The sequence below is a fragment of the Scaptodrosophila lebanonensis genome, unplaced genomic scaffold, assembly GCF_003285725.1.
Source record: "Scaptodrosophila lebanonensis strain 11010-0011.00,11010-0021.00 unplaced genomic scaffold, SlebRS2 tig00000001-arrow-pilon, whole genome shotgun sequence".
Lineage (NCBI taxonomy): Eukaryota > Metazoa > Arthropoda > Insecta > Diptera > Drosophilidae > Scaptodrosophila > Scaptodrosophila lebanonensis.
The window spans coordinates 15803737-15828678 of record NW_022060529.1 but is presented as its reverse complement, the minus strand read 5'-3'; the positions used below and the strand labels follow the sequence as shown (position 1 = coordinate 15828678).

General features: G+C 38.2%; 6 protein-coding genes across 6 annotated transcripts; 3 read left to right on the top strand and 3 right to left on the bottom strand.

Moving 5' to 3' along the window:
• Positions 1 to 16: 16 nt before the first annotated feature.
• LOC115628698 (NADH dehydrogenase [ubiquinone] 1 alpha subcomplex subunit 8) lies at positions 17 to 1024 on the bottom strand. The gene is made up of 4 exons (XM_030524881.1): positions 807 to 1024; positions 451 to 626; positions 301 to 391; positions 17 to 243 (listed from the first exon to the last, which is right to left on the bottom strand). Exons 1-4 carry the CDS (start codon positions 933 to 935, stop codon positions 112 to 114), a joined length of 528 nt encoding a protein of 175 aa, XP_030380741.1. The 5' UTR covers positions 936 to 1024; the 3' UTR covers positions 17 to 111.
• Positions 1025 to 1172: 148 nt separating this feature from the next.
• LOC115634352 lies at positions 1173 to 2078 on the top strand. The gene is made up of 2 exons (XM_030532010.1): positions 1173 to 1192; positions 1248 to 2078. The coding sequence occupies exons 1-2, from the start codon at positions 1176 to 1178 to the stop codon at positions 2011 to 2013; spliced, it is 783 nt and encodes a 260-aa protein (XP_030387870.1). The 5' UTR covers positions 1173 to 1175; the 3' UTR covers positions 2014 to 2078.
• Positions 2079 to 2443: 365 nt separating this feature from the next.
• LOC115634428 (pupal cuticle protein Edg-78E) lies at positions 2444 to 2963 on the top strand. The gene is made up of 2 exons (XM_030532134.1): positions 2444 to 2512; positions 2582 to 2963. Exons 1-2 carry the CDS (start codon positions 2501 to 2503, stop codon positions 2831 to 2833), a joined length of 264 nt encoding a protein of 87 aa, XP_030387994.1. The 5' UTR covers positions 2444 to 2500; the 3' UTR covers positions 2834 to 2963.
• Positions 2863 to 3578, top strand: LOC115626541 (larval cuticle protein 4-like). Its single transcript, XM_030521956.1, has 2 exons — positions 2863 to 2872; positions 3181 to 3578. Exons 1-2 carry the CDS (start codon positions 2863 to 2865, stop codon positions 3576 to 3578), a joined length of 408 nt encoding a protein of 135 aa, XP_030377816.1.
• Positions 3579 to 4098: 520 nt separating this feature from the next.
• LOC115633877 (isochorismatase domain-containing protein 1) lies at positions 4099 to 5276 on the bottom strand. The gene is made up of 4 exons (XM_030531378.1): positions 5154 to 5276; positions 4796 to 4939; positions 4513 to 4722; positions 4099 to 4450 (listed from the first exon to the last, which is right to left on the bottom strand). Exons 2-4 carry the CDS (start codon positions 4916 to 4918, stop codon positions 4172 to 4174), a joined length of 612 nt encoding a protein of 203 aa, XP_030387238.1. The 5' UTR covers positions 4919 to 4939; positions 5154 to 5276; the 3' UTR covers positions 4099 to 4171.
• Positions 5277 to 13265: 7989 nt separating this feature from the next.
• Positions 13266 to 14874, bottom strand: LOC115634144. Its single transcript, XM_030531717.1, has 2 exons — positions 14398 to 14874; positions 13266 to 14340 (listed from the first exon to the last, which is right to left on the bottom strand). Exons 1-2 carry the CDS (start codon positions 14819 to 14821, stop codon positions 13484 to 13486), a joined length of 1281 nt encoding a protein of 426 aa, XP_030387577.1. The 5' UTR covers positions 14822 to 14874; the 3' UTR covers positions 13266 to 13483.
• Positions 14875 to 24942: the final 10068 nt, after the last annotated feature.

Genomic DNA, 24942 nt, shown 5'->3' with positions numbered 1-24942 from the left:
AATTAAAAGCTTTAAATACTAATGGAAACAAGATTTTATGCATGTTATTAATTACACGATAGGTCAATGGCCCATTTAAATTAATGCCTCAATTTCACTAAGCGGTGCTGTCTATTCCAGCCAATGGAAACGTGAGCCGTACTTTGCTGGTGGCTTTGGATAGTCTTCTGGCAGTGCGGGCGAAGCATCCGGGTACGATTTGAGTTCTTCTTTCTTTGGTGGTTCACGAGCCGATTGAATGACCTAATCAAAAAATATTATTTAATAAAAAAAACTATTAGTAAACTGCATTAAATTTACCTTGGCACGCGCAAAGTAGCCATAAGACGGACGATCCCAGTCAAAGTTATCTTTCATGCACTTATCGAAAACACCCTGAGTATTGCGGCAGCTGCAAATAACATTACAATAATACTACTTACAATATTGATAATTGTCTCTTAAACTTACTGGCTGAATGCCATGGTACCGCTGCTTTTGTCCAAGCAAGTTGCATACTGCATGAACTCTTCATGACAGCTCTTCTTTACCTTACGGAAAAAGTCAAGTGCGCAGCTGGTAACAGCCCGTCCTTCGGCCAGGCAAGCACGTGGATCGTCCAGTTCTTGCCGACAGAGCATAAACTCCTGCAAATAAGCAGACCGTAAACATAAACAAACCCATAAATGTATAATTTTGAGGTTATGTTATATAACTGCTTATTGTTGTAGTGTAGTGGAACGACTTTTGAGCAATGTCCATGGAAATACTTGGCGAATAATTTCAGCCAACTGATTTTATGCATATTAATGTTAAAAAATACTCACATTATTGGCTGTTTCGCATTGTTTGCCTAAGTGGAAAGAGCCTGCACGTAGAGCTGCGGACGAGAGGTTTAGTTCCTGCACATCCAACTCTGACTCTTCTGGCAGCGTTGTTTTGTTGGTAATGACCATTGTTTTGGTTATGCTTTTGCTTTACGTTTATTGCAAAAGCGTTGTAACCGCAATTAAATGCGTAAACTGCAACTCAATTTCCCAAAATTGTGACCACAAACAAAACAGCTGTTGAATTTCAGGCCAGGGCTGCATAAGCAGTAACTGTCAAATAACGACAGAAATCCAGTTTGACTTTATCGAATGAGACGTTTTGACACTCGATATACATTTATTCTCCTGGAAATTTAAATCTCTACAATGAATTGTTTCTTATGGTAAACTAATAATACATTTTAGACAATGGTAGAAAGTTCCTCAAATTTTTCGCAGGTGTTTGCATATATTTCTTACAGTTATTAGGGCCAACACACTTCTTGCTTTGGATAAAAACATGCCGCAGAGACTAGAAACAGACGGCAGAAGAGTTAAAGTACTCGGCTATAAGAACTGTGTAAATGAAATTGTTAACGATCTTATTGACAATTGGTTGTCACCAGTTGTGTATCTCAAAAGCCGTGGATACTTGCCGAAAGAACTTGAAACTGGGCTCCATGTAAATATAGAAGGGTTACAAAAGTGCGAACTACATTCTAAAGAGACGCAACGAATAGCGAACTCCAAAAAACGGTTGCTTAAGCTAAGACGTTTGCGAGCAATGCGATCAGCAGATAATGAAAAATCAACTGAAATGAAAAATATGTTTCGTGAGCTGTTTTCGTCGAAAAGCGATATATCGGATGAAATAAGGTCCAAATTGGGTGTCAGTTGGGATATGAATGCACTAAAATCATCAGCACACAAAGAGGCAAAAAAATTTTATGACAAATATTTTAATAAGCCAAACGAGGAGATCAATCAGCCGAGTTGTATGGATCCGAAAATGTTGGACCAACAAGTATCACAATTTTATCCCTCAGTAGGCGGAAATGGCAATGTATCCAAAAGCAAGAAAACTATTGAGCCGTCATCCATTAAAAAGCCGCATTATTTAAATGGAGTAGCAAAAATTCTTGGCCATCGTGATTTAATGAATCAAGCGAAAGTGACACTGGACCGCAATACCGCTGAGAGAAGCGGCCAGAATCGTAAATTCTGAAGCCTTGCAAACGCATTATTTTTACGAAGTTGAGTTATATTTTCTATTTTATATAAATTTTTTATTTTCCCTACGACAGACATGCGTTTTAAAATGGCAGAAATAAATTTAATATATTGCTTACAATGCTTAGTCGTGAAATGCTAAAATTCTAAACAGCTTCCGTTCCAATTAGCAAAATGGCGTGGTAAAAAGTCGAGGCAGAATTAATGAGCCCTTCATAACGTCAACACCAGATGTTTTCGATGGTAGTTGGTACACGTACTCCTTCGGCACCGCCCCCGCCTGCATCATCCAAAGCAAACCAGCATTATATGCAAATTCATGGCTGTTTGATAATTAAGTCATTAACAGCGATGGCTAAAACCCGTTTAATATGTCTCAATACTGAGCCACCGCCTTCGTTTTAGTATAAATAGAGGTAGCCCATTTTATAGCGTTTTAATTTTAAAGATTAGTCATCGGCCAACTTTGAAAATAGTTCATTATGTTGAAATTCGTAAGTTGTGTTTTAATTTCACTTTGGGATCAATTTTAGTTAAATATTTTATTATAATTCATTTGATAGACTTTGATTTTTTGTTGCGCTTTGCTAGCGCTAGCGTGTGCCAATGAGGACGATCAGAAGGCAGAACTTACCTCTTCATATCAAAAGCAGGATGAATTGGGTAACTTTGAGAATGGATTTGCAACGAGCAACGGGATTAGCATAAAGGCTGCTGGCAATGTGAACGGAGTACAAGGCGAATATGTTTTACCCGATGGAAAAATTGTAAAATATCGGGCAGATTCGACCGGTTTTCATCCCATTGTGGATTAACTTTTACCAGTGAATTTAAATAAGCAGGCATGACACCATGTAAGAGGGTAAAGTTTGTTATAATTACATAAAAAAATCGTAATAAAATGCGTTGAGAATAAATATTTGCAAGTGCCAATATAAAATTAAATGCGCATGTGTAAACATCAAATTCGTTACACTTAATTATGCGGCAATTGACCGGCAATACATTTATAACCGGTTTTTTTTAATAATTCAGATTTTATAGGCTCATTATAAGGCTTGATTTTGTATAAAAACATCCGATCAGACACAATATTGGCAACAGTCGCACCAAGCAAATTTTCCAAAATGTTTAAACAAGTAAGTATAAATAGGATTTCGAGTGCCCGATACTGACCATCATGTTGTCCTGCAGTTTGTTATTGCCATTTTAATTGCCTCTTGCGCCGCCAGCGAAGATGATGCGCATGCCCACGTGCAGAAGCAATTCAAAAAGGAGGACGGCAAGGGACATTTCGAGTATGGTTTCGACATAACCAATGGAATTGGGGCAGGCGAAGCTGGAGATGAGCATCAGGTTAAGGGCGAATATCATTTTGTGTCTAAGGAGGGAGTTCCCGTTAAGGTGTCCTACACAGCAGATGAACGCGGTTACCGCCCAAATAGTGACTTGCTGCCCACCCCGCCGCCAACTCCTGAGGCCATACTCAAGGCATTGGCCTACATCCAAGCGCATCCACGCAAGGAGGAACAAAGCCCAAAGCCCCAACGACGTCACTAGCCATATAACAATGTAAACCATTTCCAATTCAATTGCCATTTAGAAAGAGCGCGAAGTGTGTGAGTGCCTCTGAGTCGTAAAAATAAAAGTTTACGACACAAGATTTTGCAATAATCAATGCAAAGTGGGTTGCTGAAAGGGGCAAGTCGGAAGAATGAGGGCTGGGTCTCGACGTTGGTCGCTGGCGCGTGTCCATAAAATACGCATTGTCATATTATGGTCAGAGCGTAGTAAGGCTGGGGGTACACTTCATAGAAAAAGAGAACAGTGAGAGGGAGAGAGAGTGGGAGGAAGGAGCTGCAAAAGGGCTGCTCATACCGGAAGGGATGCCACTAAAGCCATTGTAAATGTTGAATTCAAATACGTTATTTCATTGTTTGGTCTGAATGGCAAGCAACTGAATGTGTTACGGAAACGACAACTTAAATATGACAACTGTGAGATGGGACAACAACCAGATAAATGCCTGTCGAATGGGCGAATTCTGGTTCTGGCGAAGCAACAAAATAAGAGTTGCCAATAATAAGCATGACCACGTATAAATGTATTTCTTATATAAATGCAATCCGGATTCATTAATAGGGATGGTAGTTTTATAGTTTAGCACTGCCAGAAAAGCGACCCAATTGCATGTCCACCGAAGGCTGAGCAACCAATTTTCGTACTACATCGAATTTGGGGTTGTTCTTATCGCGTATCAGATTAAAGATAACACTCTCACTGGTGGTCACCACACATCCAGCTTGACGCAATCGATCCAAAGCCAAATCACGATCCTGCGTTAAACGCGAGGAGCAGCAATCGGCAACAATATAAACGTTTATGTTTTGCTGCAGCAGATCAATGGCGGTTTGCTCAATGCAAATGTGTGACTGGGTAGATGGAGAAACATTAGCTATTTAGAAAAGTCGTTCAAATTATGCTACACACCCACCTCCAGACCGTAGAGGACGGCATACTCGGGTTTCTCGCCAAACAACTGCTTCATTGTGTTCTTTACTTCGGGAACCATCATGCTAAATAGAGTTTTCCCAACCACAGCCTTGGCGTGACTTACATCCAGTTCTGGCACAATTTTACCCAATTTTTCAGGATAATGTTCTGTTACAATCAATGGCACTTCTAGTTCTTTGCCCGCTCTTGTCTGCAAATACATAGTAATGCCTTATCTTGGTGGACTTGTGTGCGATAAGTCGGTCGTTATAAAGTTCACTTGCCAATTTATTTGCATTTTTCACCATGTTGTCGAAAAGAGGCATGCCGGGTCGGAACTTCTCCTGAATGTCGCACAAGAGGAAAAGCGTCCTTTTCGGATTTAAATGTTGCAGACGCAGGGCCATGGTTTTACGTTTGTATAGTTACTAAAGGAGAGCAATAGGTCAAAAATTATATCACATCTACACAGTATGTATGCATAAGTATTTCTACTTCTAAATCAATCTATGTATGTATGTATGCTAAAATTCAAGACATTTAGTTAATTATTATAATTGTAAAATCAATATCTTCAATATATTGCATTACAATTTGTTTTATTTCGATAGCTAAACAAAATAAACGAATATTTCAACGCACCTCTTTTCGTGCACTTTGACGCTAACGCAACTGATAATGTCTGTTGTCCAATTGGATCAGCTGTAGCAGCGACCAGGGCTGATAGAAAATTAAACGGGTAACCGATAAACGGAAAGCTATTTAATCTGAAAGTTGCCATGTTTTTAAACAATATTTTGATAAATATTTCATTTAATATTCTTGTATTTTCTTATATTACGTTCACTTTTTTTAAACAATTTTATTTTCTTATATTTGAAATCTAATGGGCTTAAACAAAATAATTATGATAAATAATTTATTGAACTTTCCAGTTTTTTCTATAATTTAGTAATTGAGATTACAGTCAAGAATTTATGTTGGAAATCAATATATTTAAACAATATTTAGTTATAATTTATTTCTTTTCTATGTAGAGTATTTTGATTGAACTTTATTATTTGGAATTATATTATATTCTTAGATATTATATAAATTTTTGCCTATAGAGCTCTTTACGTTAAATTCTAAATTGCGGTGCGTTTCTAATTGGTGAAATATTAAAACAACAACTAAAAGTGTAAAATAACCATAAAAAATAAACCTAGTCACTACGGATTCAATGGTCTTCGAAATATATGGGTTCATCTAGACAGTCGGATGAAAATGGTAGATTAATTTGCCCCATTATGCGGCCTTCCGCCTTTTGCACAAACCTGTTGTTAGAGTTTAGCCTTCGCGCTTGGGTATACAATAAATGTGAATTACCTGCAATTTAAGGAGAAAAAGGAAGTACATCCATATTATAAATATATCGTAAATGACAAGAACATAAATGGTTAAAATTTGTATGCAGCTGATTTAATAGATTACAGTATCCTCCCCTTTTGTAGGGGCAATTAATAAAAGCAACATACATCAAAAACACCCTTCAACGCCCTCCCATTACGAGATAAGCAATTAACACTTAGAGGTCTCACCTGTCGCACCGCCTTCCACCATTTGGCAAGCCGCGGCGGCTCAGGCAATTAAAGCAAATTGCTCAGGCACCTCACGCCTCCGCTTTAACACACTCTCCGGCGCATTAAAATTCCCCAGCAGCAAATATATATTCATAAAGCAAGCAGCTGTCTATGCAGCTATATATAAAATTGTGTGAGCCGCAATTGAGCTTCGCCTGGGCCATTTATAATTGAATACCTTCATTTACCTACCCACCGGACGAATAGTCCAGAGTCCACAACCACAATATGCTACAAAGCAACAGCATTATAATAATGAAGCCACAGTCAATTTCAATAACGCAATCAAATGCGTGCAATTTGAAAAACCACAAAACCGCAAAGGATCTGCCCGGCATTCACATTCACGCATTGCCGTGCATAAGCACAAAGAAAGTTTTGTATGCGGGACACGTAACTGCTATGGCATAGCTGGACACGATGTTGGCATCAATGATAATGGCATAGTCAGACGTACATACATACATATATACTCGTATACGAATATTTCAGTAATTTGTGCTACCTTTTGGCGCGCAGCTTAACGTTTCCTTAGTCCCCTGCTCACTAAATATTTGATGAGTTTTCAAAGTTGGGCACACGAGTTTCGAGTTGACGTTGCATTTGTAAACTTAAGTAAACCACTCACAGCGTAATCGAAATGTCTAGTGCTGTTTGGGGGAATGGGGAATGTCAAGGTGCGCCCATAAGGGCAACAGGGCCACGCATTTGACACCTGGCCAGGGTGAGGAAAGTTATGCGGCAGCATTTGACTTGCCTTTGTATTTTGTAATGGATGGAAATGGAATGGTGAACGGCTGAATTTGTAGCTCTATCTGTATTCATAGCGCCACTCGAACAGACGCAGCCATTTTGATTTTCAATTTCAACGCCATTTTCGCTTGAATGCGTCGCGCGTCATTTGCATTTTTTGTTGCGCTACTTTTTTATTGTCATTACGATTACGCGTACATGGGGCTAGAGGGCTGGCAATTTGTACGGCTTAGAAGGCCAAGTGATAATGTCAGAAATAAGTTTAAATCATGGCTGAAAGTTTCACAGACACAGAGCAGTACAACGACTTTAAATCGGTATTCTTTTGGAAAACAATTGAGAAAAAGTGAAAATGTTTATTTTGAACATGCCAACTTCTACATACTTCTCATACATACTGTGTACGAGTATTGCCATTGTTTGCTCACCGTAATAAAAAACAATTTGTTTTTGTTCTGCAGACTGAATACAATATATACATACTACATGCAATGCCACAGCAACAGCAACAGTAACAGCAACAACAACAACAACAACTGACAGCAACTGTAAGGAAAAAGAAGGAGCGCCTGCGGCTGAGTGTGCGTATTTGTCTTCATGTGTCTGTGCGCCTGTGGCTGCGTCTGTGTGTATTTTTATGTGATTTTTCAGGCTAACAGCTTTGAATGCTCTCATGCGTAAAAGGGAAAATGTTATGGCATTTATTTAGAGTATTTCATTATATACAGTATACTCGTATAGTACTAGCAATTGTGCAATTTATTCAATGAAATGTAAATGTGAGTCAATTGTAGTTCATTTGTAGTAATTTTTTGATTCCACTTACGCGTTAACATCTCTTCGCATATTTATTTATATTTTACGTTACTATCTAACTGGTGGCAGCTCGCATCACATTTAATATTGCATCTAAATAAATAGCTGCATTTTAATACCACAAGAGGACAAAAGTAAAGAAGCTGATTGCCAAACGTCACAAAGCTCTTAATGACAATTTCATCGTGCGTCCCCTAAAAGTTTGCTGTACTCTTTGTTAGTATGTATGTATGTGTGAGTGGCTTTTGTTTGCTCACTTCTAGAGTTTGTACCGTTCGTATACTATGTATAGTATAGGGTATGGTACACACATATAAATAAGTAATACGTGATAGGTTTGTTAACCCTTCGCAGACGACGCGTGCATTTAAATGCGAGGACGAAAAAAATACAGCCAAGCAGTGAAATGCCACGCACCACACAGTCATGAATATATGTATGTTATATAAACATATGTACAAGTATATGTATGTCTGTACCGGCTAAAGTCAGCATTATACATACAAGTATGTACATAGTACGCATATGCATTTCATGTTTGCAATTGGCGCGAAAACACTATGACAAACTACAGATATACTATATATATATACTTATATAAAATAATGTGTACGAGTATATGGGTATATGCTTCTATACAGTTGAAGTCGACTAAATATATATGGTTTGTTTAATTTAATGTTAATAAAAAATATAAAAGTTAAACATCATTTTATTGGGATGAGATGGGATAATAACAACGAATAGCATTTAAAATAACTTGCCTCCGAACAGCGTCTGATACCTAGGATAGGAAAGTTGAAAATGTGTAGCAATACACATACTCGTATAATAATTTTCAAATTTTTCCAATAATATTCATACATATTATTATTAAATAATATGGGTTCAAGTCCACCTTTTCTATTTTTGATTTCTACAACCACAAAATTATTCCAAACTTTCGCTACATTTGCGTTTATAAGTCGTGGTGAAAAAAATAAACAAAATCAAATCAAATTTTATCCTGCGCCTATATGCTTCTAGTTGATATCATTTAAGTAAGTGCAGAATACAGACTGCACTTTTTATATGCCTAACATGCTCTTAATGACTATAATGTTTTGTTAGCTTCTATTACATAATTTTACATTGTACAATCTTCTCAATTATGAACAAAATGTTCATTTTCTTGGTTAACGCAGCTTGCTTAAAGCGTAAACAGTCTGATGTGGCAAGTAACGGGGTATCGTTCTTTTCTTCTTGCCACATTAATTATTTCTTGGTTATATGACAGGATTACTATTGCCTTGCGACAACTATTCCAACTTAAACTGATTTTTCACTACAAAAAATACATGCCTACGTGGTGAAACAAACACAACCTTCATCGTGGCCAGCAGCACATTCAATGCATCTATAAAATTGGCGATCAGTGTGTATTGAGACATACATATGTATTAAAAAATATGTGTGTGTTGTGTACGCGGATGGGTTCAATGGGTGGCATGAGGGTTACCTTGCTAGCTTTTGGGCCATGCGTGTCACGTTTGTGTCAACGTTTGACAAGGCAAATTCGCAAAATTTCAACACGTTGTTTAGCCAAAGAAAATGGTTTTTGCGCAGGTGAATTGGAAGCGCGCTTCGTGTTTAACTTGGCAGTGGAAATCGCAGCATACTCGTATATAGTATGCTGCATTGTTGTTTCTATTGCTATTGTTGTTGTTGTTGTTGTAGTTGTTGTTGCTATGGCTGTGAGGGAAGTCGAGGCAAGTTGCGTCGAGTCAAATCACACAAACCGAGAGCAATGACGAGCACCAGCATGTTAACGAACAATGCGGGGCAAATATGGCGTATACGTTATATAGCGCGGTATTCCTTACTCTTGCAAATTGGATGAAATTCTTCAGCTTTGTTTGTCAGCCCAACCGTATACGTGTATGTATGTACATATTCTCGCTTTCTCTGCCCTCCCCTATCTCTGAGATTTGTTTGTTAGTTTTGTATCTCTGCGATGCATTCAGTTGAAAATTGGCATGTCATGTCGCGGCTGCTACCCAACAGCTTCAGTTTCTTTGTGCTTAAAGAAATAACATTATGAGCATGCTGGCCAACACATTAAATTTCTTAAAGAGCACATAAATCTTTGAGCAGCAGCAGCAGCAGCCGCTGCGGTCGTCTGTAAAAAATAAAGAAATAAAGGCTGAAAAAAGTCAAGAAGAGTTGTGGCAAAAAACGCTTCGTTACTCATCCGTCATGTACGCGCCTGAGCGTGTCACAAAAAAGGATTTACAACGTAAATTTGTGCGTCATCTAGAACTTATAGCTGCACCTACACACGCACACACACAGCGACGTAGACGGGACAAGTTTTACGACTTTACTCTTCTGCAACTGTGGATTATTTTGTAAACTTTTCACTTTCGTAGCAACCGCAGCATCAGCAGCAAAAAGTATAAGAATTGTGTGTCTATAAAATAAAACAAATTTAAGTTTCATCTTAGGATTTATAACCGAAAAATGTTTGTCTGTATGCGAGTATGGAGCTGGCGCTCACCTCAAATGCCACACGGAGAGTTTTAAATAAACAGCCATATGTTACAGCATCTAACGAGTGCAAAATATATTTTGTATGTGGTTGTGTCTGTCTGACCAAAGCACAATTTGAACAACAAATTGTTAAGTTCTTCTTTTTATGGTTTTTCTTTTTCTTGCACTACCACTTCTTATTCCATTTTGTTTGCCAAAGGAAGAGGCCGCAATTTACAAATTGCCGAGCAGAGATACTCGCAGGTATGCTTAAAGCTGTATAAAATGCAAAATTTAACTTGTATTTTGTTGCACCTTCCGTTCCTTGGGCTGGCATTGAGGTTCATTGAACCACAGGCAAACGTATTTCCGTATATGTGATGCTGTCTGAGCTCAAACAAACTTCACGAGCTGCTGATGAGTTGAGACTACAGTTGACACTGAGGATGTGCCTGCATGGCGAACGTGAGTGGCTTAGAAAAACAACTTGCATACTGTGTGCTTTTTTCAATATTTTCTTCTGCGAAACATATTCACCAGCGGTATAAACAACATTTTTTCTTAAATAAAATCAAAATGTCATAAAATTATTGAATTTGAGTAAGTCTGTGGACTAGAGTAGAGCAGTGAAGTATAGTGAACTGATTTGGTTTGGTGTAGAATCAAATATGACCCTGTTAGGCTGATGGAATAATATAATATTAATTAACAAATTTTGTGTGTTACTATTAATGTCAGAAATGATAAGTTTAAAAAAGAAAAAAGAAAAGAAAAAAAAAATCGATGCCAGACACAGTGCGGCTTTAAAGACTAAAGTTGTATTATTTTCTGCTTCTCTAGACGTTGAATATAATGAGAAACTGAACTTAATTTTTGAAGAAAAGTATTTGGAATTTTGCTGAACTTTATTCACGGCGATGTGCCATATTTTGTTACGATGCCATCCGTAATTCAGAATACGGCCGCCCACACACACATTGAGTGGCACAGTCACATAGTCAATGCTGCTGTTGGTGCTTTGATAAAAGCGCACATAATTATGCTTTGAATGCGTGTGCCAGTTGGCTGGGTTTGCATCTGATGGATGCACTGTGACTTGCAGACAGTGTCACCTAGACGTTGCATTACGATTTTCGGTCCAGTGATGCGGCAAAAGCGCTTCAGCACACATGACAAGTGACAGTGGCAGAGCTGACACACACAAGTGCAAGCTGTAAGTAGATTTGTGTGTGTGGATTTGTCTATACTAGTTTGCCTTCAGTCTTCTTTGGCTCTAGCAAGTGCAGCTAAGCAGCTGCTTTTTGTTTCCTTGCTTTTAAAAACGCGTCACTTGTTTGTATTTCCTTGTTTACACTCTTGCACACTTGTATGTACAGAAAGTAGGGAAGAAAATTTAAAAAGTTAGGTGAGTGTTTTAAAAATACGCACGTCTTAATTAGTGATGAATACATAATTAAAAGCAAGCCGCAAAGGATAACGAAAAGGTACCGGCAAAGCAAAAAGTTTGCTAAGCATTTCAAAACATAAACCGTACAATTCACGGCATAAGAACTGCCCCCCAACTTTTACTTTTTTTCATTTTCGCTTTCTAAGAATTTTTTTTGCAAAAGGCTTTTTTCTTTGTTGTTGTTGTTTTTGTTGTTGCCAAAGTCAAAGGCCTTAAGCACAAAGTGCAAAGCAAACAATGTGCTTCGTGTCCCCGAGCTTGCGCCCAAACTCAACTCATTGTTTTTTGTACATATTCGTTTTTGTCGTTGTTGTCAACGCCCATGCACCCTACACGCCCACATTGTCATATATATGCGCATGTGTGCGTGTGTGTGTGTGTGTGCTTGTGCGCCCTCAAATTGGCGCCAAGTTTTAATTATTCCATCATATTCATAAACTTTTGTACTTGTTGGCAGTCATTATGTGCGTCACACACATACACATACACACACCCACACCGCCATGCACACCCATGCGCATACAGATACACTTAAGCGACGCACTTGAGTCGCGTCTGAACTATAAGCCGAGTGCTTACTTGTGTTGTTGTTGGTGTTTTTTCTGTTTTTCTGTTTTTTGTGCTGTCAGCTCATTCTGTATGGCAAGGCAGCGACAATAACCTGACGGTCTGACTGTATGCTTGTCTGCCTGTCGGCCTGGCAGGCGTTACTCCATAAAAATGAACAACAGCTTTTTATTGTGTTGAACAATGCAAGGCGGCAACAACAACAACAACAACACCAGCAGCAGCAACAACAATGTAAGCGAGGGAAAAACAATGGCAGCCACTACGCAAAACTTTGGCCTTTCTTTCAAGCTTCGACAACATGTCCTACCTTTTTGTTGTTGTTGCAATCGAAGAGAGCGTTTAATGAGGCTGTCGTATTATTGTTCAATTGTGCTTGACATAAGCAACAAGAATTTCTAATATTGCGCAGATGGCGTCAAGTGTGCGCCCCAAAGTATGCAACGCATTTCAGTGCTTATTATTAATATGTATGTGTATGTGTGTTGTGAATGTTATTGAGTGTTGAACATTTACACACACACACACTGACGCAGCATTTATGAGCAAATAAACACAATAGACTGCACTATTACTTCATTATTATGCAAAAGAATCATGGCTTATAAACATGTTTATGCTTCTAATCCTTCACTTTTTACTGTTTTCACAAATATAGGATTTTTAATGGGCATTGTTGATTAGCTTTGACCGCACTGTGTATGTAATTTATTTAATAGTACATTTCTTGAAAGCTTACTTACGTGTTTTTCATTCCTCAATACAATTTATTTTAACATTCAAATGTACATTTTCTCATTAGACAATTGGTTTTCGAAAATATTAGCTTCGGCTTCGCGAATAAAGTTGAAAGTTATATTAATAGAATATAAATGTTATTTCTAAAAGATAAAAGATTTGATAAACATATTAAACAAATTTTTTAATTTTATTTATTTCATGTGCCAAGTAATGTCCAACAGAGAACTAGAAACGCATGAATAAGGTTGAAAGCTATATTAATAGAATACAAATGTTATTTCTAAAAGATAAAAGATTTGATGCATTTTTTTAATTTTATTTAATTCATGTGCCAAGTAATGTCCAACAGAGAATGCTCAACTAGAAACGAATGAATTGATTATTAAATCTTTGCCTAATAAAGCTGATAATAATTTTGGACTTCATAACTAACATAAGCCAGTGTGTTTTGTGCAGTCAGATAAGCCTTTGCATGGAATAGCGATGAACTAAAATACAAATTTAGGTTGCCCAAGAATTCAATGCGATGATAAAAATATTATTATACTTATAGTAATAGTTAGAAAGTCGGGTAAATTTTGCAACTGTCTCAGTATGAAATCTCCAAATGTACTAGAAATTTGGCGAACCGGCGAATATGGCTCCACAGTTATATTGCTATATGTTTCTGTTGTTGTTGTGGTCAAAGCGCTAATCGGTTGTGGGTTATTTGTTGGGGTGGTCGATGCCATTGGATGTGTTCGCATATCATCTATTATGTGCACACGCTCGGGTGTTATATCCACATTATTGCCATTTGAAATATTATCTGTAAGCTTCGAAGCAGATTTACAGCTTAGATCAGATTCCACCGATTCGGTTTGCGTATGCTGATCGCACATATCCGCAAGCGAGATGGGAGTCAACGACGTGTTCGAAGATAACACTTCATTTGCTGTATTGGGCGCAGTTTCTATAGCTTCTGAAAGTGAATGTTTCAGATTCTCAGTCTGTTGCTGCTGCACCCTTGTCGCGTCTTTGATGGGCACTTTCTTACTTCCACATTCGTCACTTTTATGGTCATGCAGTCGCTCTAAATGTAACGGTCCTACATCTGGAATCGATGCCAGTTCATTGAGCACGATATGTTCCTGGCTTTCATGCTTTTCCTTATTGCCCAAATAATTATTATTCATACGAAAGCTCATCAATCTCATTACTGGATTATGCTGAGCAGGGCAGGGATTCAGCTTATGACCGTTGCCACCTTCACCATGGCACAGACCCCTGCCCGGTGGTTGACCCTGCTTGTCCAGGATTGGTGCCTCAAGCACCATGTTTTCTATCAACTCATTGTTCTCCACCACATTACCTGTGGCATCGATCTCTTGTAAACCTGTGGGTGTATGCAAGCTTTGGGTTATCTTGCGTTCACGTGAATTGGCATTTTTACTTTTAGGAAGCTTTGCGCGCTTTACGTGAACCCGACAGTTGGAAAAACGGTGAGCTTCGGTAATTTTAGGTAATGGAAGCGAATTTATCGGCTTAGGAGATTTAGACCAGTCTGGAGGTGAGGTAGCCGGTCGCATGCACTTAACTGTCGATTTACCTTTATCAAAAAAGCCCGGCAGTGGCTCTTTGTGGTGCATCTTAGTGCGCTTCCTAGGTGGAGATTCATCCGAATCATAATGGCGGGAGCGATGTTGCCTTTTAGCTGGGCGTAAAGTTCTGTGTTTTGCGATCTCCTCCTCGGTCAGCATTTTAATGCGCACAGTGCAGGATTTAGTTCCAACAACTTTCTGCTTCGCCTTTGTATTTGATGGTGGTAGCTGAAGTGTTGAGTGCGACTCATCATCGCTATCCGGAAATGAGGCCATGTAAGCGATTGCGCCTGTTGGCTTGTTAATGTCTTCTGTGGATAGTAGAGTATTTGCTTCGAAATAAATTATTTTACTCACACTATACTTTTACATACTTTAGTGTATTAGCCTACTACTCGTTTCTCGTATTTGCGTATATTCAAATGATAAAGACAAAGATAAACACAAAATGATAAAGACAAAGATAAACACAAAATGATAAAGACAAAGATAATACTTTATAGTTTCTTGTATGTATGTAACACATAGAAGGAGAAGTGGCGGACCGCCACAACAATATATATTCTTGATCAATATGATAAGACGAGTCGATCTGTCTGTACTTGTATGAACCATTTCAGAAAGTAATTAGAAAACCAAACGTGGTATCCAGATTCTCTCAACTAAGAGAAAGGACTTGAGTTTCCACATCTCCGAGATGGTTATCAACATTGTTTACATACACAATTCATTTTTAATTATTTTTTTAAAGTCAACTTAAGACATCAAATAATGACAAAATGATTTATCCAAGGCCTATTCCTATGTTTCTATAATGATTCCGACTTGGTAGTGGTGTATTGATGGGACAGCTGTGATCCGGTTTACAATCCAAAGTAATCCGAGTCTTTTTTCATAGCATTACAATAAAACCAAGAAAAAAAAACAGTAAAAAAAGTAAAAAATGCTGTTGGAACGAAATCTCCCAGGCCACATAGAGAAGCAGAGTAATGATATTTTTATTAACATAGAACTCAATAATACGGTGTAATTTATATGGAATATAGTATGGCTCAAAAGCGCCAAACAGTCTTAAGCATAATTTTAACGCGGCGATAAAAATTGAAGGTCCTGTCTGAGTGTTTTGTGAGTAAGTGCTTCTCATTACTCATAGTAGAGTAGACCGTAGCCTATTCAAGCAACCTCAGCCGATCCAATTAAGTGAAAACGCAATTAGTTGATGCTTCAAAATATACTCGTATAGAAGTATTTATGGCACCTAGTGTAGACTGAAGTGCCAAGGCCAAGTTGCCACAGAGTGTTGTGCCAAAGTGTTGCGTCTGCCTTGGGCCGCAATTAAGCCTTTATGAAATGGGCCGTAAGCGTGTTAATTGAATGCATAGTTAAGAAGTTTTCTATAGTTGGTTAGAGGCAATGAAGCTGTAACTGCCACTATCGCGCCTCATTTGATGAGCCCGCAACCACACATGCAGACCGGCAGCCACTTAAAAGCGGAACGATGCAAAAGGCAAACAACTTGTGTTCTCAGTATATAGTATACTATATGTGTACTATATATGCCATTTATAAGTATGTTTGTACTTTACATACCTAACTTTTTTTCCCCCGATTTGATGGCTACGCAGTGCAGCGAATGGGCCTATTAGCACTTTTCAACTAAGCCTCAATTTAGATGCTTTTTGCCCTAAGTTTGCTGCTGGCCCGCCACGTCACTGCCGTCATCGACGCACTTTCAACTGCAAGTGTCACGTTCTGTCAAGCACCATAGACCGCCATTGGCATAGCCATCGCCATCGCCGTCGTTAGCCCCTTAGACAGCTGACGGGCAGAAGAGCCAACGGACTAAAGCGCAATACGCATATATACAAGCCGTCACATATATTTATACATACATACGTATACGTAATATTGAAGAGCCGTGCACGCTGCAAGAGTCGAAACTGTCGCACAGCATGGATAGAAGTGATGTGATGTGGATGGGGTGGGTGAGGAGGAGAGGAAGGGAGTATGAATGCGCATAGTTAGTGATAAACTGCTTTGGCACGGAAATGGCACTGGAAATGGAAATGATGTCGAGTGTGCTCGTGTGCATAAAAAGGCCAATTAGATGGCACATCATTGCGTTAGTTCATAGAGCAGTGGGCGTTCTCTCTATTCCTGAAAATGCTAGATTTTTATGAAAATATGTTTTCATTTTTTACATTTTTCATGTGGATTTTTTTACACTCGTTTGTATCTCGTTTTTACAGTAGCAGCTCTAAATGGACAACTAGGCCATAAAAGTTTTTCTATATATGTATGTGCCACACTAGAATTTATGCTTCACAACAAAAACTTTAAATGAACTTTTCAGGTGCTGAGCATAGCATATTGGCTTGGTCTGACTATGAAATGTAATAAGTTATGTGGCAGTACTGCCTACTAGGGCTGGAAGCTGATTCCTGCTTGGGGCCTTCTTTACTGAAATCATTTTGATGAAGAACATTAGAAGCTTGTGATGTTGTAATAATGTTGTATTGTGTATTTTTTTTACTAATCTTTATTATACCGTGTACATGAAAAATGCAAATACATATACATAGTATATGGCACTATTTCGAACGACTGACATTCTTGTAGCTTTTGATATATAGTATAAACGGTATTGACGAAATTCTGTAGCTGAGGAAGGGGGGAAAGATTCAAAAAAGTAAAATAAACTCATATAGGGAGGAACGTCTGCATACAAAGTTCGGTTTATATACGCTCAGCCGTTTTAGAAAACCAGGCGTTCATGCAGACAGACGGATGGACGGACATGTCTAGATCGATTCAGAATATATGTACTTTATGTGCTTGCACAAATGTAATATACCCTTTTTAACCTACGGGTACAGGGTATAATTATTGTTAACGCTTCAATATGTGTGTCTCCTTTTATCCAAATGCAACGTTGCTTTAATCAACAAATTATCAAATCTCCTTTTTGGGTTTAATTTTTTAAAAACTATCAATTCAGCAAATTGTATATTGAATATTTAAGGCTGATCCTTCCTATACAGACGGAGAGCTATATAATATAAGTAATTAATTAGTAATAATAATTTTGACCCAATAACGGATGCCACAAAATGTGATTCAATGTACGTAAAAGTTTCAGAAATGTTTTTTAATTTTTCATAGAACTTTTACAAATACAGTTAGGCTGAACTGCAATCGTAATTAAATCCAACATGCTCACAAAAATTTCAAAATGTAGTCCCGATCGGACTTTTGTATTACCATCCAATAAAGGACAGACATATTGTGAAGTGAAGAACCTGAACTTGAATTGGGTATTCACTTGCGAACTAAAACCGAACTTGTTCACAAGAGTTGTAGCCCTCTTCCTCTAATGCATATAAATACAGACACACCCGTATGTGAACAGGTATATCTGTGACGTCAAACAAACAAATACAATCGCATACACACACACATACACACATTGGAGGCAGATTCTTGCCATGGCATGGCATAATCAAGAAGTTTTAAATGCATCATAAAAACTTTCTGGTGTATGCAATTTCAGAAACTTGTCTTTAGGCTTTTGCTCAATGTTTATTTGTATACTTACGAGTACATATACATACAAAAACCCATATATATATGTATTTATGTACATATATGTGTGTTGGCAATTTATGGCCTGACACTTTAAAGCTGTCAGGTGTACGGGCAAAAACTATCAAAATAGCCCAACAGTAGTGTGGAATAAAATGGGTGGGGAATAGAGTGGCATATAAATATAAAAAGGCAGAGCAGCGAAATGAAATAAAACGAAAAACAGGCAACGTAAAATATTTATTGTTTGCCTGCCTAAACGCCAAGGTGCTACCCCAAGCAGCAAACGCGTATCAATAAGCTGGCTGCATAAATCTACAGGGCTTTTGTGTGCCACTTTAGGCCGGGCCACGTCAAGCCAAGCCAAGCCAAGCCAAGCCAAGCCAGGGGAGGCCAGAACAGGTCAGACCAAGCCAGACCAGACCCGACCAGACCAGACCCGACAACAGAGATCAGAGCGGCCCACCCAGTGGGGCCTCGAGCACAACAGTCGCCACTTAGACGTTGTCAGCGCACGCCTAATGTGTTTTTGTCAGTCAAATGTGATGTGAGCCCGTTGTTGGTGTTTGTTGCTATTGTTGCTGTTGTTGCTATTGCTGTTGTTGTTGCTGCATCGTCGCGTCCTTGGCTTTAGGTCTTTGTGCGTATTATGAAGTTGAGCTTAGGGACTTTTGCACACCCACACATAGGCACACACGATATTGTGGATATTGTGGATGCCCATACATTATGTAGAAACAGCAGACAGCACAAATCTGTTGTACTTAAATTAAGAACGCATTTTGTTGTACATAAATTATCAGAACTGGAGTGTACTAAAGATGCCTCAGCTATGTCCTCTAATTTGTGTGTGTGTGTGCGAATTTTAGTGTGCATTTGAGTGCATGTTACTTTTATTGACAGGTTTGTGCTTTATTCGAGTTTTATGCCGCACGTGGCCAACACATAAGATGACAACAAAATTTATGTCAACTTATGTTAGCATGAGACCCAAATTGATAAGATTTTCCGAGATGTTCTGACATCTAAGACTCTAAGCCTCACATCATGTTGTGGCATAGTGTGTACAAGTATGTGCTCTTTGGCAGATATTAGAATTGACTTCATTATATTGTTATTAAGTCTAAATTATGAGAACGCCTAAAATCTCAATTATAGCAAATTGATTTATAAAGCTAACAGGGAAAATGTGTAGTACAGTTCTTGCTCGCAAAATGAAAAGCAAACGTCTAATATACTTGAAGAAATCTAATGGAATAGTAGATATACTCAATTGAAAGTCTGTGGCAATTATTTGTGGATATGCTTCTGCAACGATGATGATGAAAGTAAAAATAATAATAATACAAAGTTACAATAGAAATGTTGTTGTTAACATTATACAACTTTCCAGATCTGAGTTATAACTTAAAAAAATGGTCAGAAACAAAACAGAAAATGTTTGTTTTTTTTAGAGTTGGCTGAGCTGTAACACAATTACAATTATAATCAACTAATTACCATAATATTATTTACACATTTAAATACAAGCAATCGACGTTTTTTTTCGGCTCAGAATCCTTCGTTATTAGCCGAAAACTTTTAATTTGTAGAAGCTGAAATCCACTTGAAACCTATTTCGATTGATAAAAAACTGTAATTTTTCAATAATATATTTTTTTTTTGTATTTGTACGCTCAAAGAAAGAGTACATTGTTTTTGTTTTTCCATCTGGAAATGGGAGGTCCAATGCTAGACGAACATTTCTATGGGTAGACCACATGTGTATGACGAATGACGGTCAATTGGTCCATTAGAGCTATCGCGCTGAAACTTTGTGCCTTTTCAATTTTAAGTGACTTTCTGGGTAAATGATAAAAATACCCATGCATAAGTACTTGACGCTGTGGGATGTTAAAGCAATCAATACAAATAGGCGGCTCTCTGTTTTATTTACTATCCTCAGAGCACCTTGCTGGCCATTTCGAACAAATTCGTATAAAGACCTAGGGGATTTTTGTATCGAATAAAAATGCGCGGTATCCCCAAGTGGATGCTTTCACTGTACATATGTTTGTGTGTATGAGCGTGTATTTGCGTGTATGTAGATGTGAACGTTCAATCATTTAAAAGCCAGCATGCATGTAGCGTTGACATTTAAATTAAATTGCGAAAATCTCAGCAGCCTAGGCACTTAACAACGTGTGTATGTGTTCACAGCTACATGTGTGTATTTATGTACGTGTATAAAGACAAGGACGACACACGCCCACGCCCACACCCACACCCACACCCAAACCCACATCCAGACTGACGTACATTGCCGTTGCCTTGCAGCTTGTTCGACAAAAGTGCCGAGTGTAATATTAATTTACCAGCAATCTGAAATCAGTATTGATGGCAAATACACGCATCATGCTGCAGCAGCCACGCACACCTATACACATGCAACCCAAATACACATGTACAGTAAGTGCTGCCTACTTCACAGCGCATCGCATTCAAGTACACTTGTGCTGTCCACGGGAGCGTGTATGTCTGTGTGTGAAAGTAAGCTGGCGCCCGTCAAGTAAGCTTAGCATTGTCAATTACATACGCACACATGTACAAGCACAGATAGAGCAGGTGCCTGTTACAAATACAAATATGTACATAGATACAATATACATACATACTATATGTGCATGTGCATGTGTTTGCGAGAGGGTCGATTCACAAGTGCCAGTACTTGAAAAGTGACGGCATTTCTGATGGAATTTCGCATTACTTGGCATCACTTGAATGATAACATGCTATCTTTTTGATTAATTCATAGATTAAATCTTATTTATCAGCCAGCTATAGCGCACGTGTTTTGTTTTTCTTGATAAAATGGAAACAGAGCTACGCCTATATATGATATACTTTTCCTTTTATTTACAAGTAGTTCAAGATGAAAAAGCGAAAAGTGCTTAAAGTAGATTTTTATAGAATTGTAGGAAAAGGTTTAAAAAGTAGCGAAAAATAACATTTTTTGTTGTATGACCTACAGAAGTTCGGTCGGCAGGGCGCTAAGGAGTAGCACGCACTACATTGCATTATAATCGTACTTCAAGACTACCACTATATATATAGACGGCTGAAAGACATACTACGCAAAACTTGAGCTAAAACAATCGTATAAGCTGCCTTATAACTGCAGCATCTTCCAGGTGGAAGTGTTTGTCAAAAGAAAGGCAGCGGAGGAGGCTTTTAAGCTACGGAGCACAGAATAATGAATCAACATTTTTGTGGACAGCCAAGCAGTTATCAAAACATATCTTGGCAAGCACGGCGGCAAGAGACAAGCTAAGCTGCGAGAAAACGGTGCACATCTTCCAGAAAAAAGAAGAAGGTCACTCACTAGCCATTGCCCAGTAGCTGAGCATTAAAACAGAACTCAGATCAACGAAATGCAGGAAGGGATAGAAATGTCGGTACAACTCATTTACAACTGTCCAACACTGGTAAAACAGTGTTTACTCACTCACTTCGAAACTAACCACCCCCCACGAGCTTCTGGCGTTTTTAAAACAATTTCCAACCCGTCTTGGTGTATGTGCCAACCTAACTTAACTCTAAACATTGTTTCCTAGTGACTAAAATCGACAATTAGTTGCAAAGACAAATTCGATTTTAGTAAATGTACTTAAACGTACCTTTTGAATTAAAACATACTTTTAAATTGATCAATTTGGTCGCCTAAAAAGCATTCTATCGAATTAATTAAGCAACAAACAAGAAAAAAACATACAACAATAAATTCGTGAATTCCCGATACACAAACAAGCGAATATCTGTTTGCCTTACAATTCATGAACAGCAACAAAAGTAACTATTTTAAGTTTAGTATTTTTTTGTTTAGACTTTCGACTGATGCTTCTTCCTGTTTCACAAAAAAAAAAAAACCGAACGGCTCCTGAAACACAAAAACGCTTTTTTTTACCAGTTCGAAAAATGAGAATTGTATCTCTCTAAAAGCAAAGAAATGTGAAAAATGTATCGCTACATTAGTAGCATGCGTACTTATTGGTCGACCCCCGTTGGAATACATATATGCAAATAGAAGTGATTTCAAAAGCATCTTTTGTTATTACATTCTGATGGCTTATTGTGGGATTTGGAGCTGAATGAAGGGCTCAGAGCACATAATTAAATTAGGACACACTTATCTCAGTGATGTCATGCATGATGGTCCCACATCCTTTGCAGCTTCCCAGTTTGTCATTGTGAAAGGTACTCCTGCCCCAGCCCCAGCCCCCTCTACACACTCTTAATGACAGCTCACTCGCTTTTATTGTTTATAATTTATAAAATATGCTTTAGCACGCCAACGGCAATTGACCCACTTTTTCGCTTTTCCACTTTCCACAGAAACGAAATGTATAGAGAGAGAGAGAGAGAGAGGGAGTGGGTGGGGGTTGGGGTATGGGGTATGGGGTGTAGGGTGTATACAGAAGAAGATCTGCACTTGTCGGTTGCTCGGTCCTACGACTTTCACTTGCCTAATTGAGCTCTGCACTTGGCCCCCAACTGTCGCATCGCAACAATGCTGTGCGTGCCATGCAAATGGCAAGAAAGAATAAATAAAAAATTAATTTATTTGCATGAAACACTGTTGGTTGCCGCATCCAGCCACTTCTTACTCTCACCACTGGCCACCTCGTCCAAACAAAAAGTTCCGGAGCAAGAGTCAAGCGCATGCAAATTGAAATGCCCCTAGTTGCCAGTGGAAGACACGACCCAGCACACAATGCGAATGAGGCTAAACGAATAGTTGGAGAATCTGGACAGTTCACAGCAGCCGGAAAGGCACTTCCCACCTTCCCACCTTTGCCTTTCCGCCAACAGTTACTTAATTTTTACACAAATTTGCAGTTGAGTTCTACGGATGCATTTAATTATACAGCAATTAACGTGGGCCTGGGAGATTATCATTCCACCAGCAAGGCTGAGCACATATGGATAATTTGGCTGCTGCTGCCTATTCTTTCATTTCAATTTGATTTCCTTGCTACTTGATTCAATGCCTAGGCAGCAGAAAACTAACATGTTTTATGATCCAATCAGACGTGCACATAAAAGAACTGCTGTTCAAGCGCAAATTGAAACGTTCTTGCGGGGTACAGGCGGCTCTCGACAGAACCAACACACATTTCACATTAAAGAGATCGCAACAATCTAACGGCCAGCATTGTTGTCAAAAATATGAGCTCCAAAAGTGACAATTATTATATTATCGCTCGCTGATCTTTGTTTTGTTTATATTTTATAAATACTCGTACGATTAAGTGAATCATTAACATGTATTTAATTACCTTTTAACCACAAAATTGTATTTTCTTGAAGCTATTTTTTTTTATTTGCTTCTGAAAAGATTAATTTCTTCTTCGAGAGAGAGAGAGAAATTGGATGAACTACATTCAAATTGTTGTCTCTCTTATTTGTTTAAGCAGTAATTTGAGGAAAACCTACTTCTGCATATGTCTTATATACTTCAATGTTTTCCTTCTTAATATTTCATTGATTTCAATAGTATATTTTATACTTTCTTTAATTGTATTAGCTATAACAATAATTCAAATATTAATTCTACGCCAAACAGAGTCAGTACCTCAAGTTTCCGCGATTTATTTTTAAATTTGTAATTTGTAACTCAATTTATGGCATATGACAGATGGTTAGAAATATAAGGTTCGTTGACATTTGAATAAATTGAATAAATAGCCAAATATGCATAAAAATGATGAATAAAGAAAAATGAAATACGCTCAATATTAATTTTTTGTAGAATAGATAAACAAGGACAAGAAATTAAAAAAAAATAAGGAAGCGTTCCTTTATAATAATTAATTTGGAATTGAAATGTTAACTTTATTTGCATTCACAGCCTAAGTACTCGTATAAGAAATAGATAGTTAACAGTTGATTACTTAAATAACTTTCATTACTTCATCTGCTTAGGACAAATGACTCTTATTTAGTAAGGTCATAAGGAAGCCTACTTAATAATCATAGTTAGGTTAAGTTTATCTAACATGTCCTGTATAGGAACTGTATAGCATGTACAACATAAAAAGAGTGGCAATAAAATTTGAAGCATCACAGAAAGGGAAAAGCGACTGTCACTTATTTGGAGGGCTTTGCCAACGAATCATTTTGTTGAACTATGTACATACATACTTGTATGTATGAAGGGGGTGCACAAATACTGTCTGCTGCCAAACAAGCAGTCATAAGCGCCTTATTAGATTTTCGTGTATTCTCGTATTTGTTAGCCGGCAAGTGAGTTGTAAGTGCGAGCAAGTGCCCAGTGGCCTAATGTCCCAGACGTCCCGGACCTTCCAAACGGACGCACAACGCACGCATTAACAACTTCATTAAGACGAAGGCACTCGCACAGAGACTAACTGGCACCTAATAAGCTTATGTCGGTGCGTCTGCACTTTCGTCATAGGAATATATATGTACTTATAGTATGTATGGGTATATACTAAGTATATACAGAATCGTAGAATCGTGGTGCTGCACCACGCTGGCAGCGTTGGCAGCTGCTAAACTCAACTGTGAAGTACATTATTTTTGGGCTTACGAGCAAAGTAATAAATCTTCCAGGAAAGCCAACAAAATGAGCAAAGCGACTATAGAACATAGATTGACAGCCGAACGGAGTTGAGGGTGGGCAGAATATGTGTGGCTACTATATGGATATACAGATAGATATAGTCGTGAGTAGGAATAATGCAGCATGAGTTCGGCAGACTGCTTACTCGTACATGTCAGCTTAATTAAATTTCAATATACTCTTTCCAACCAGC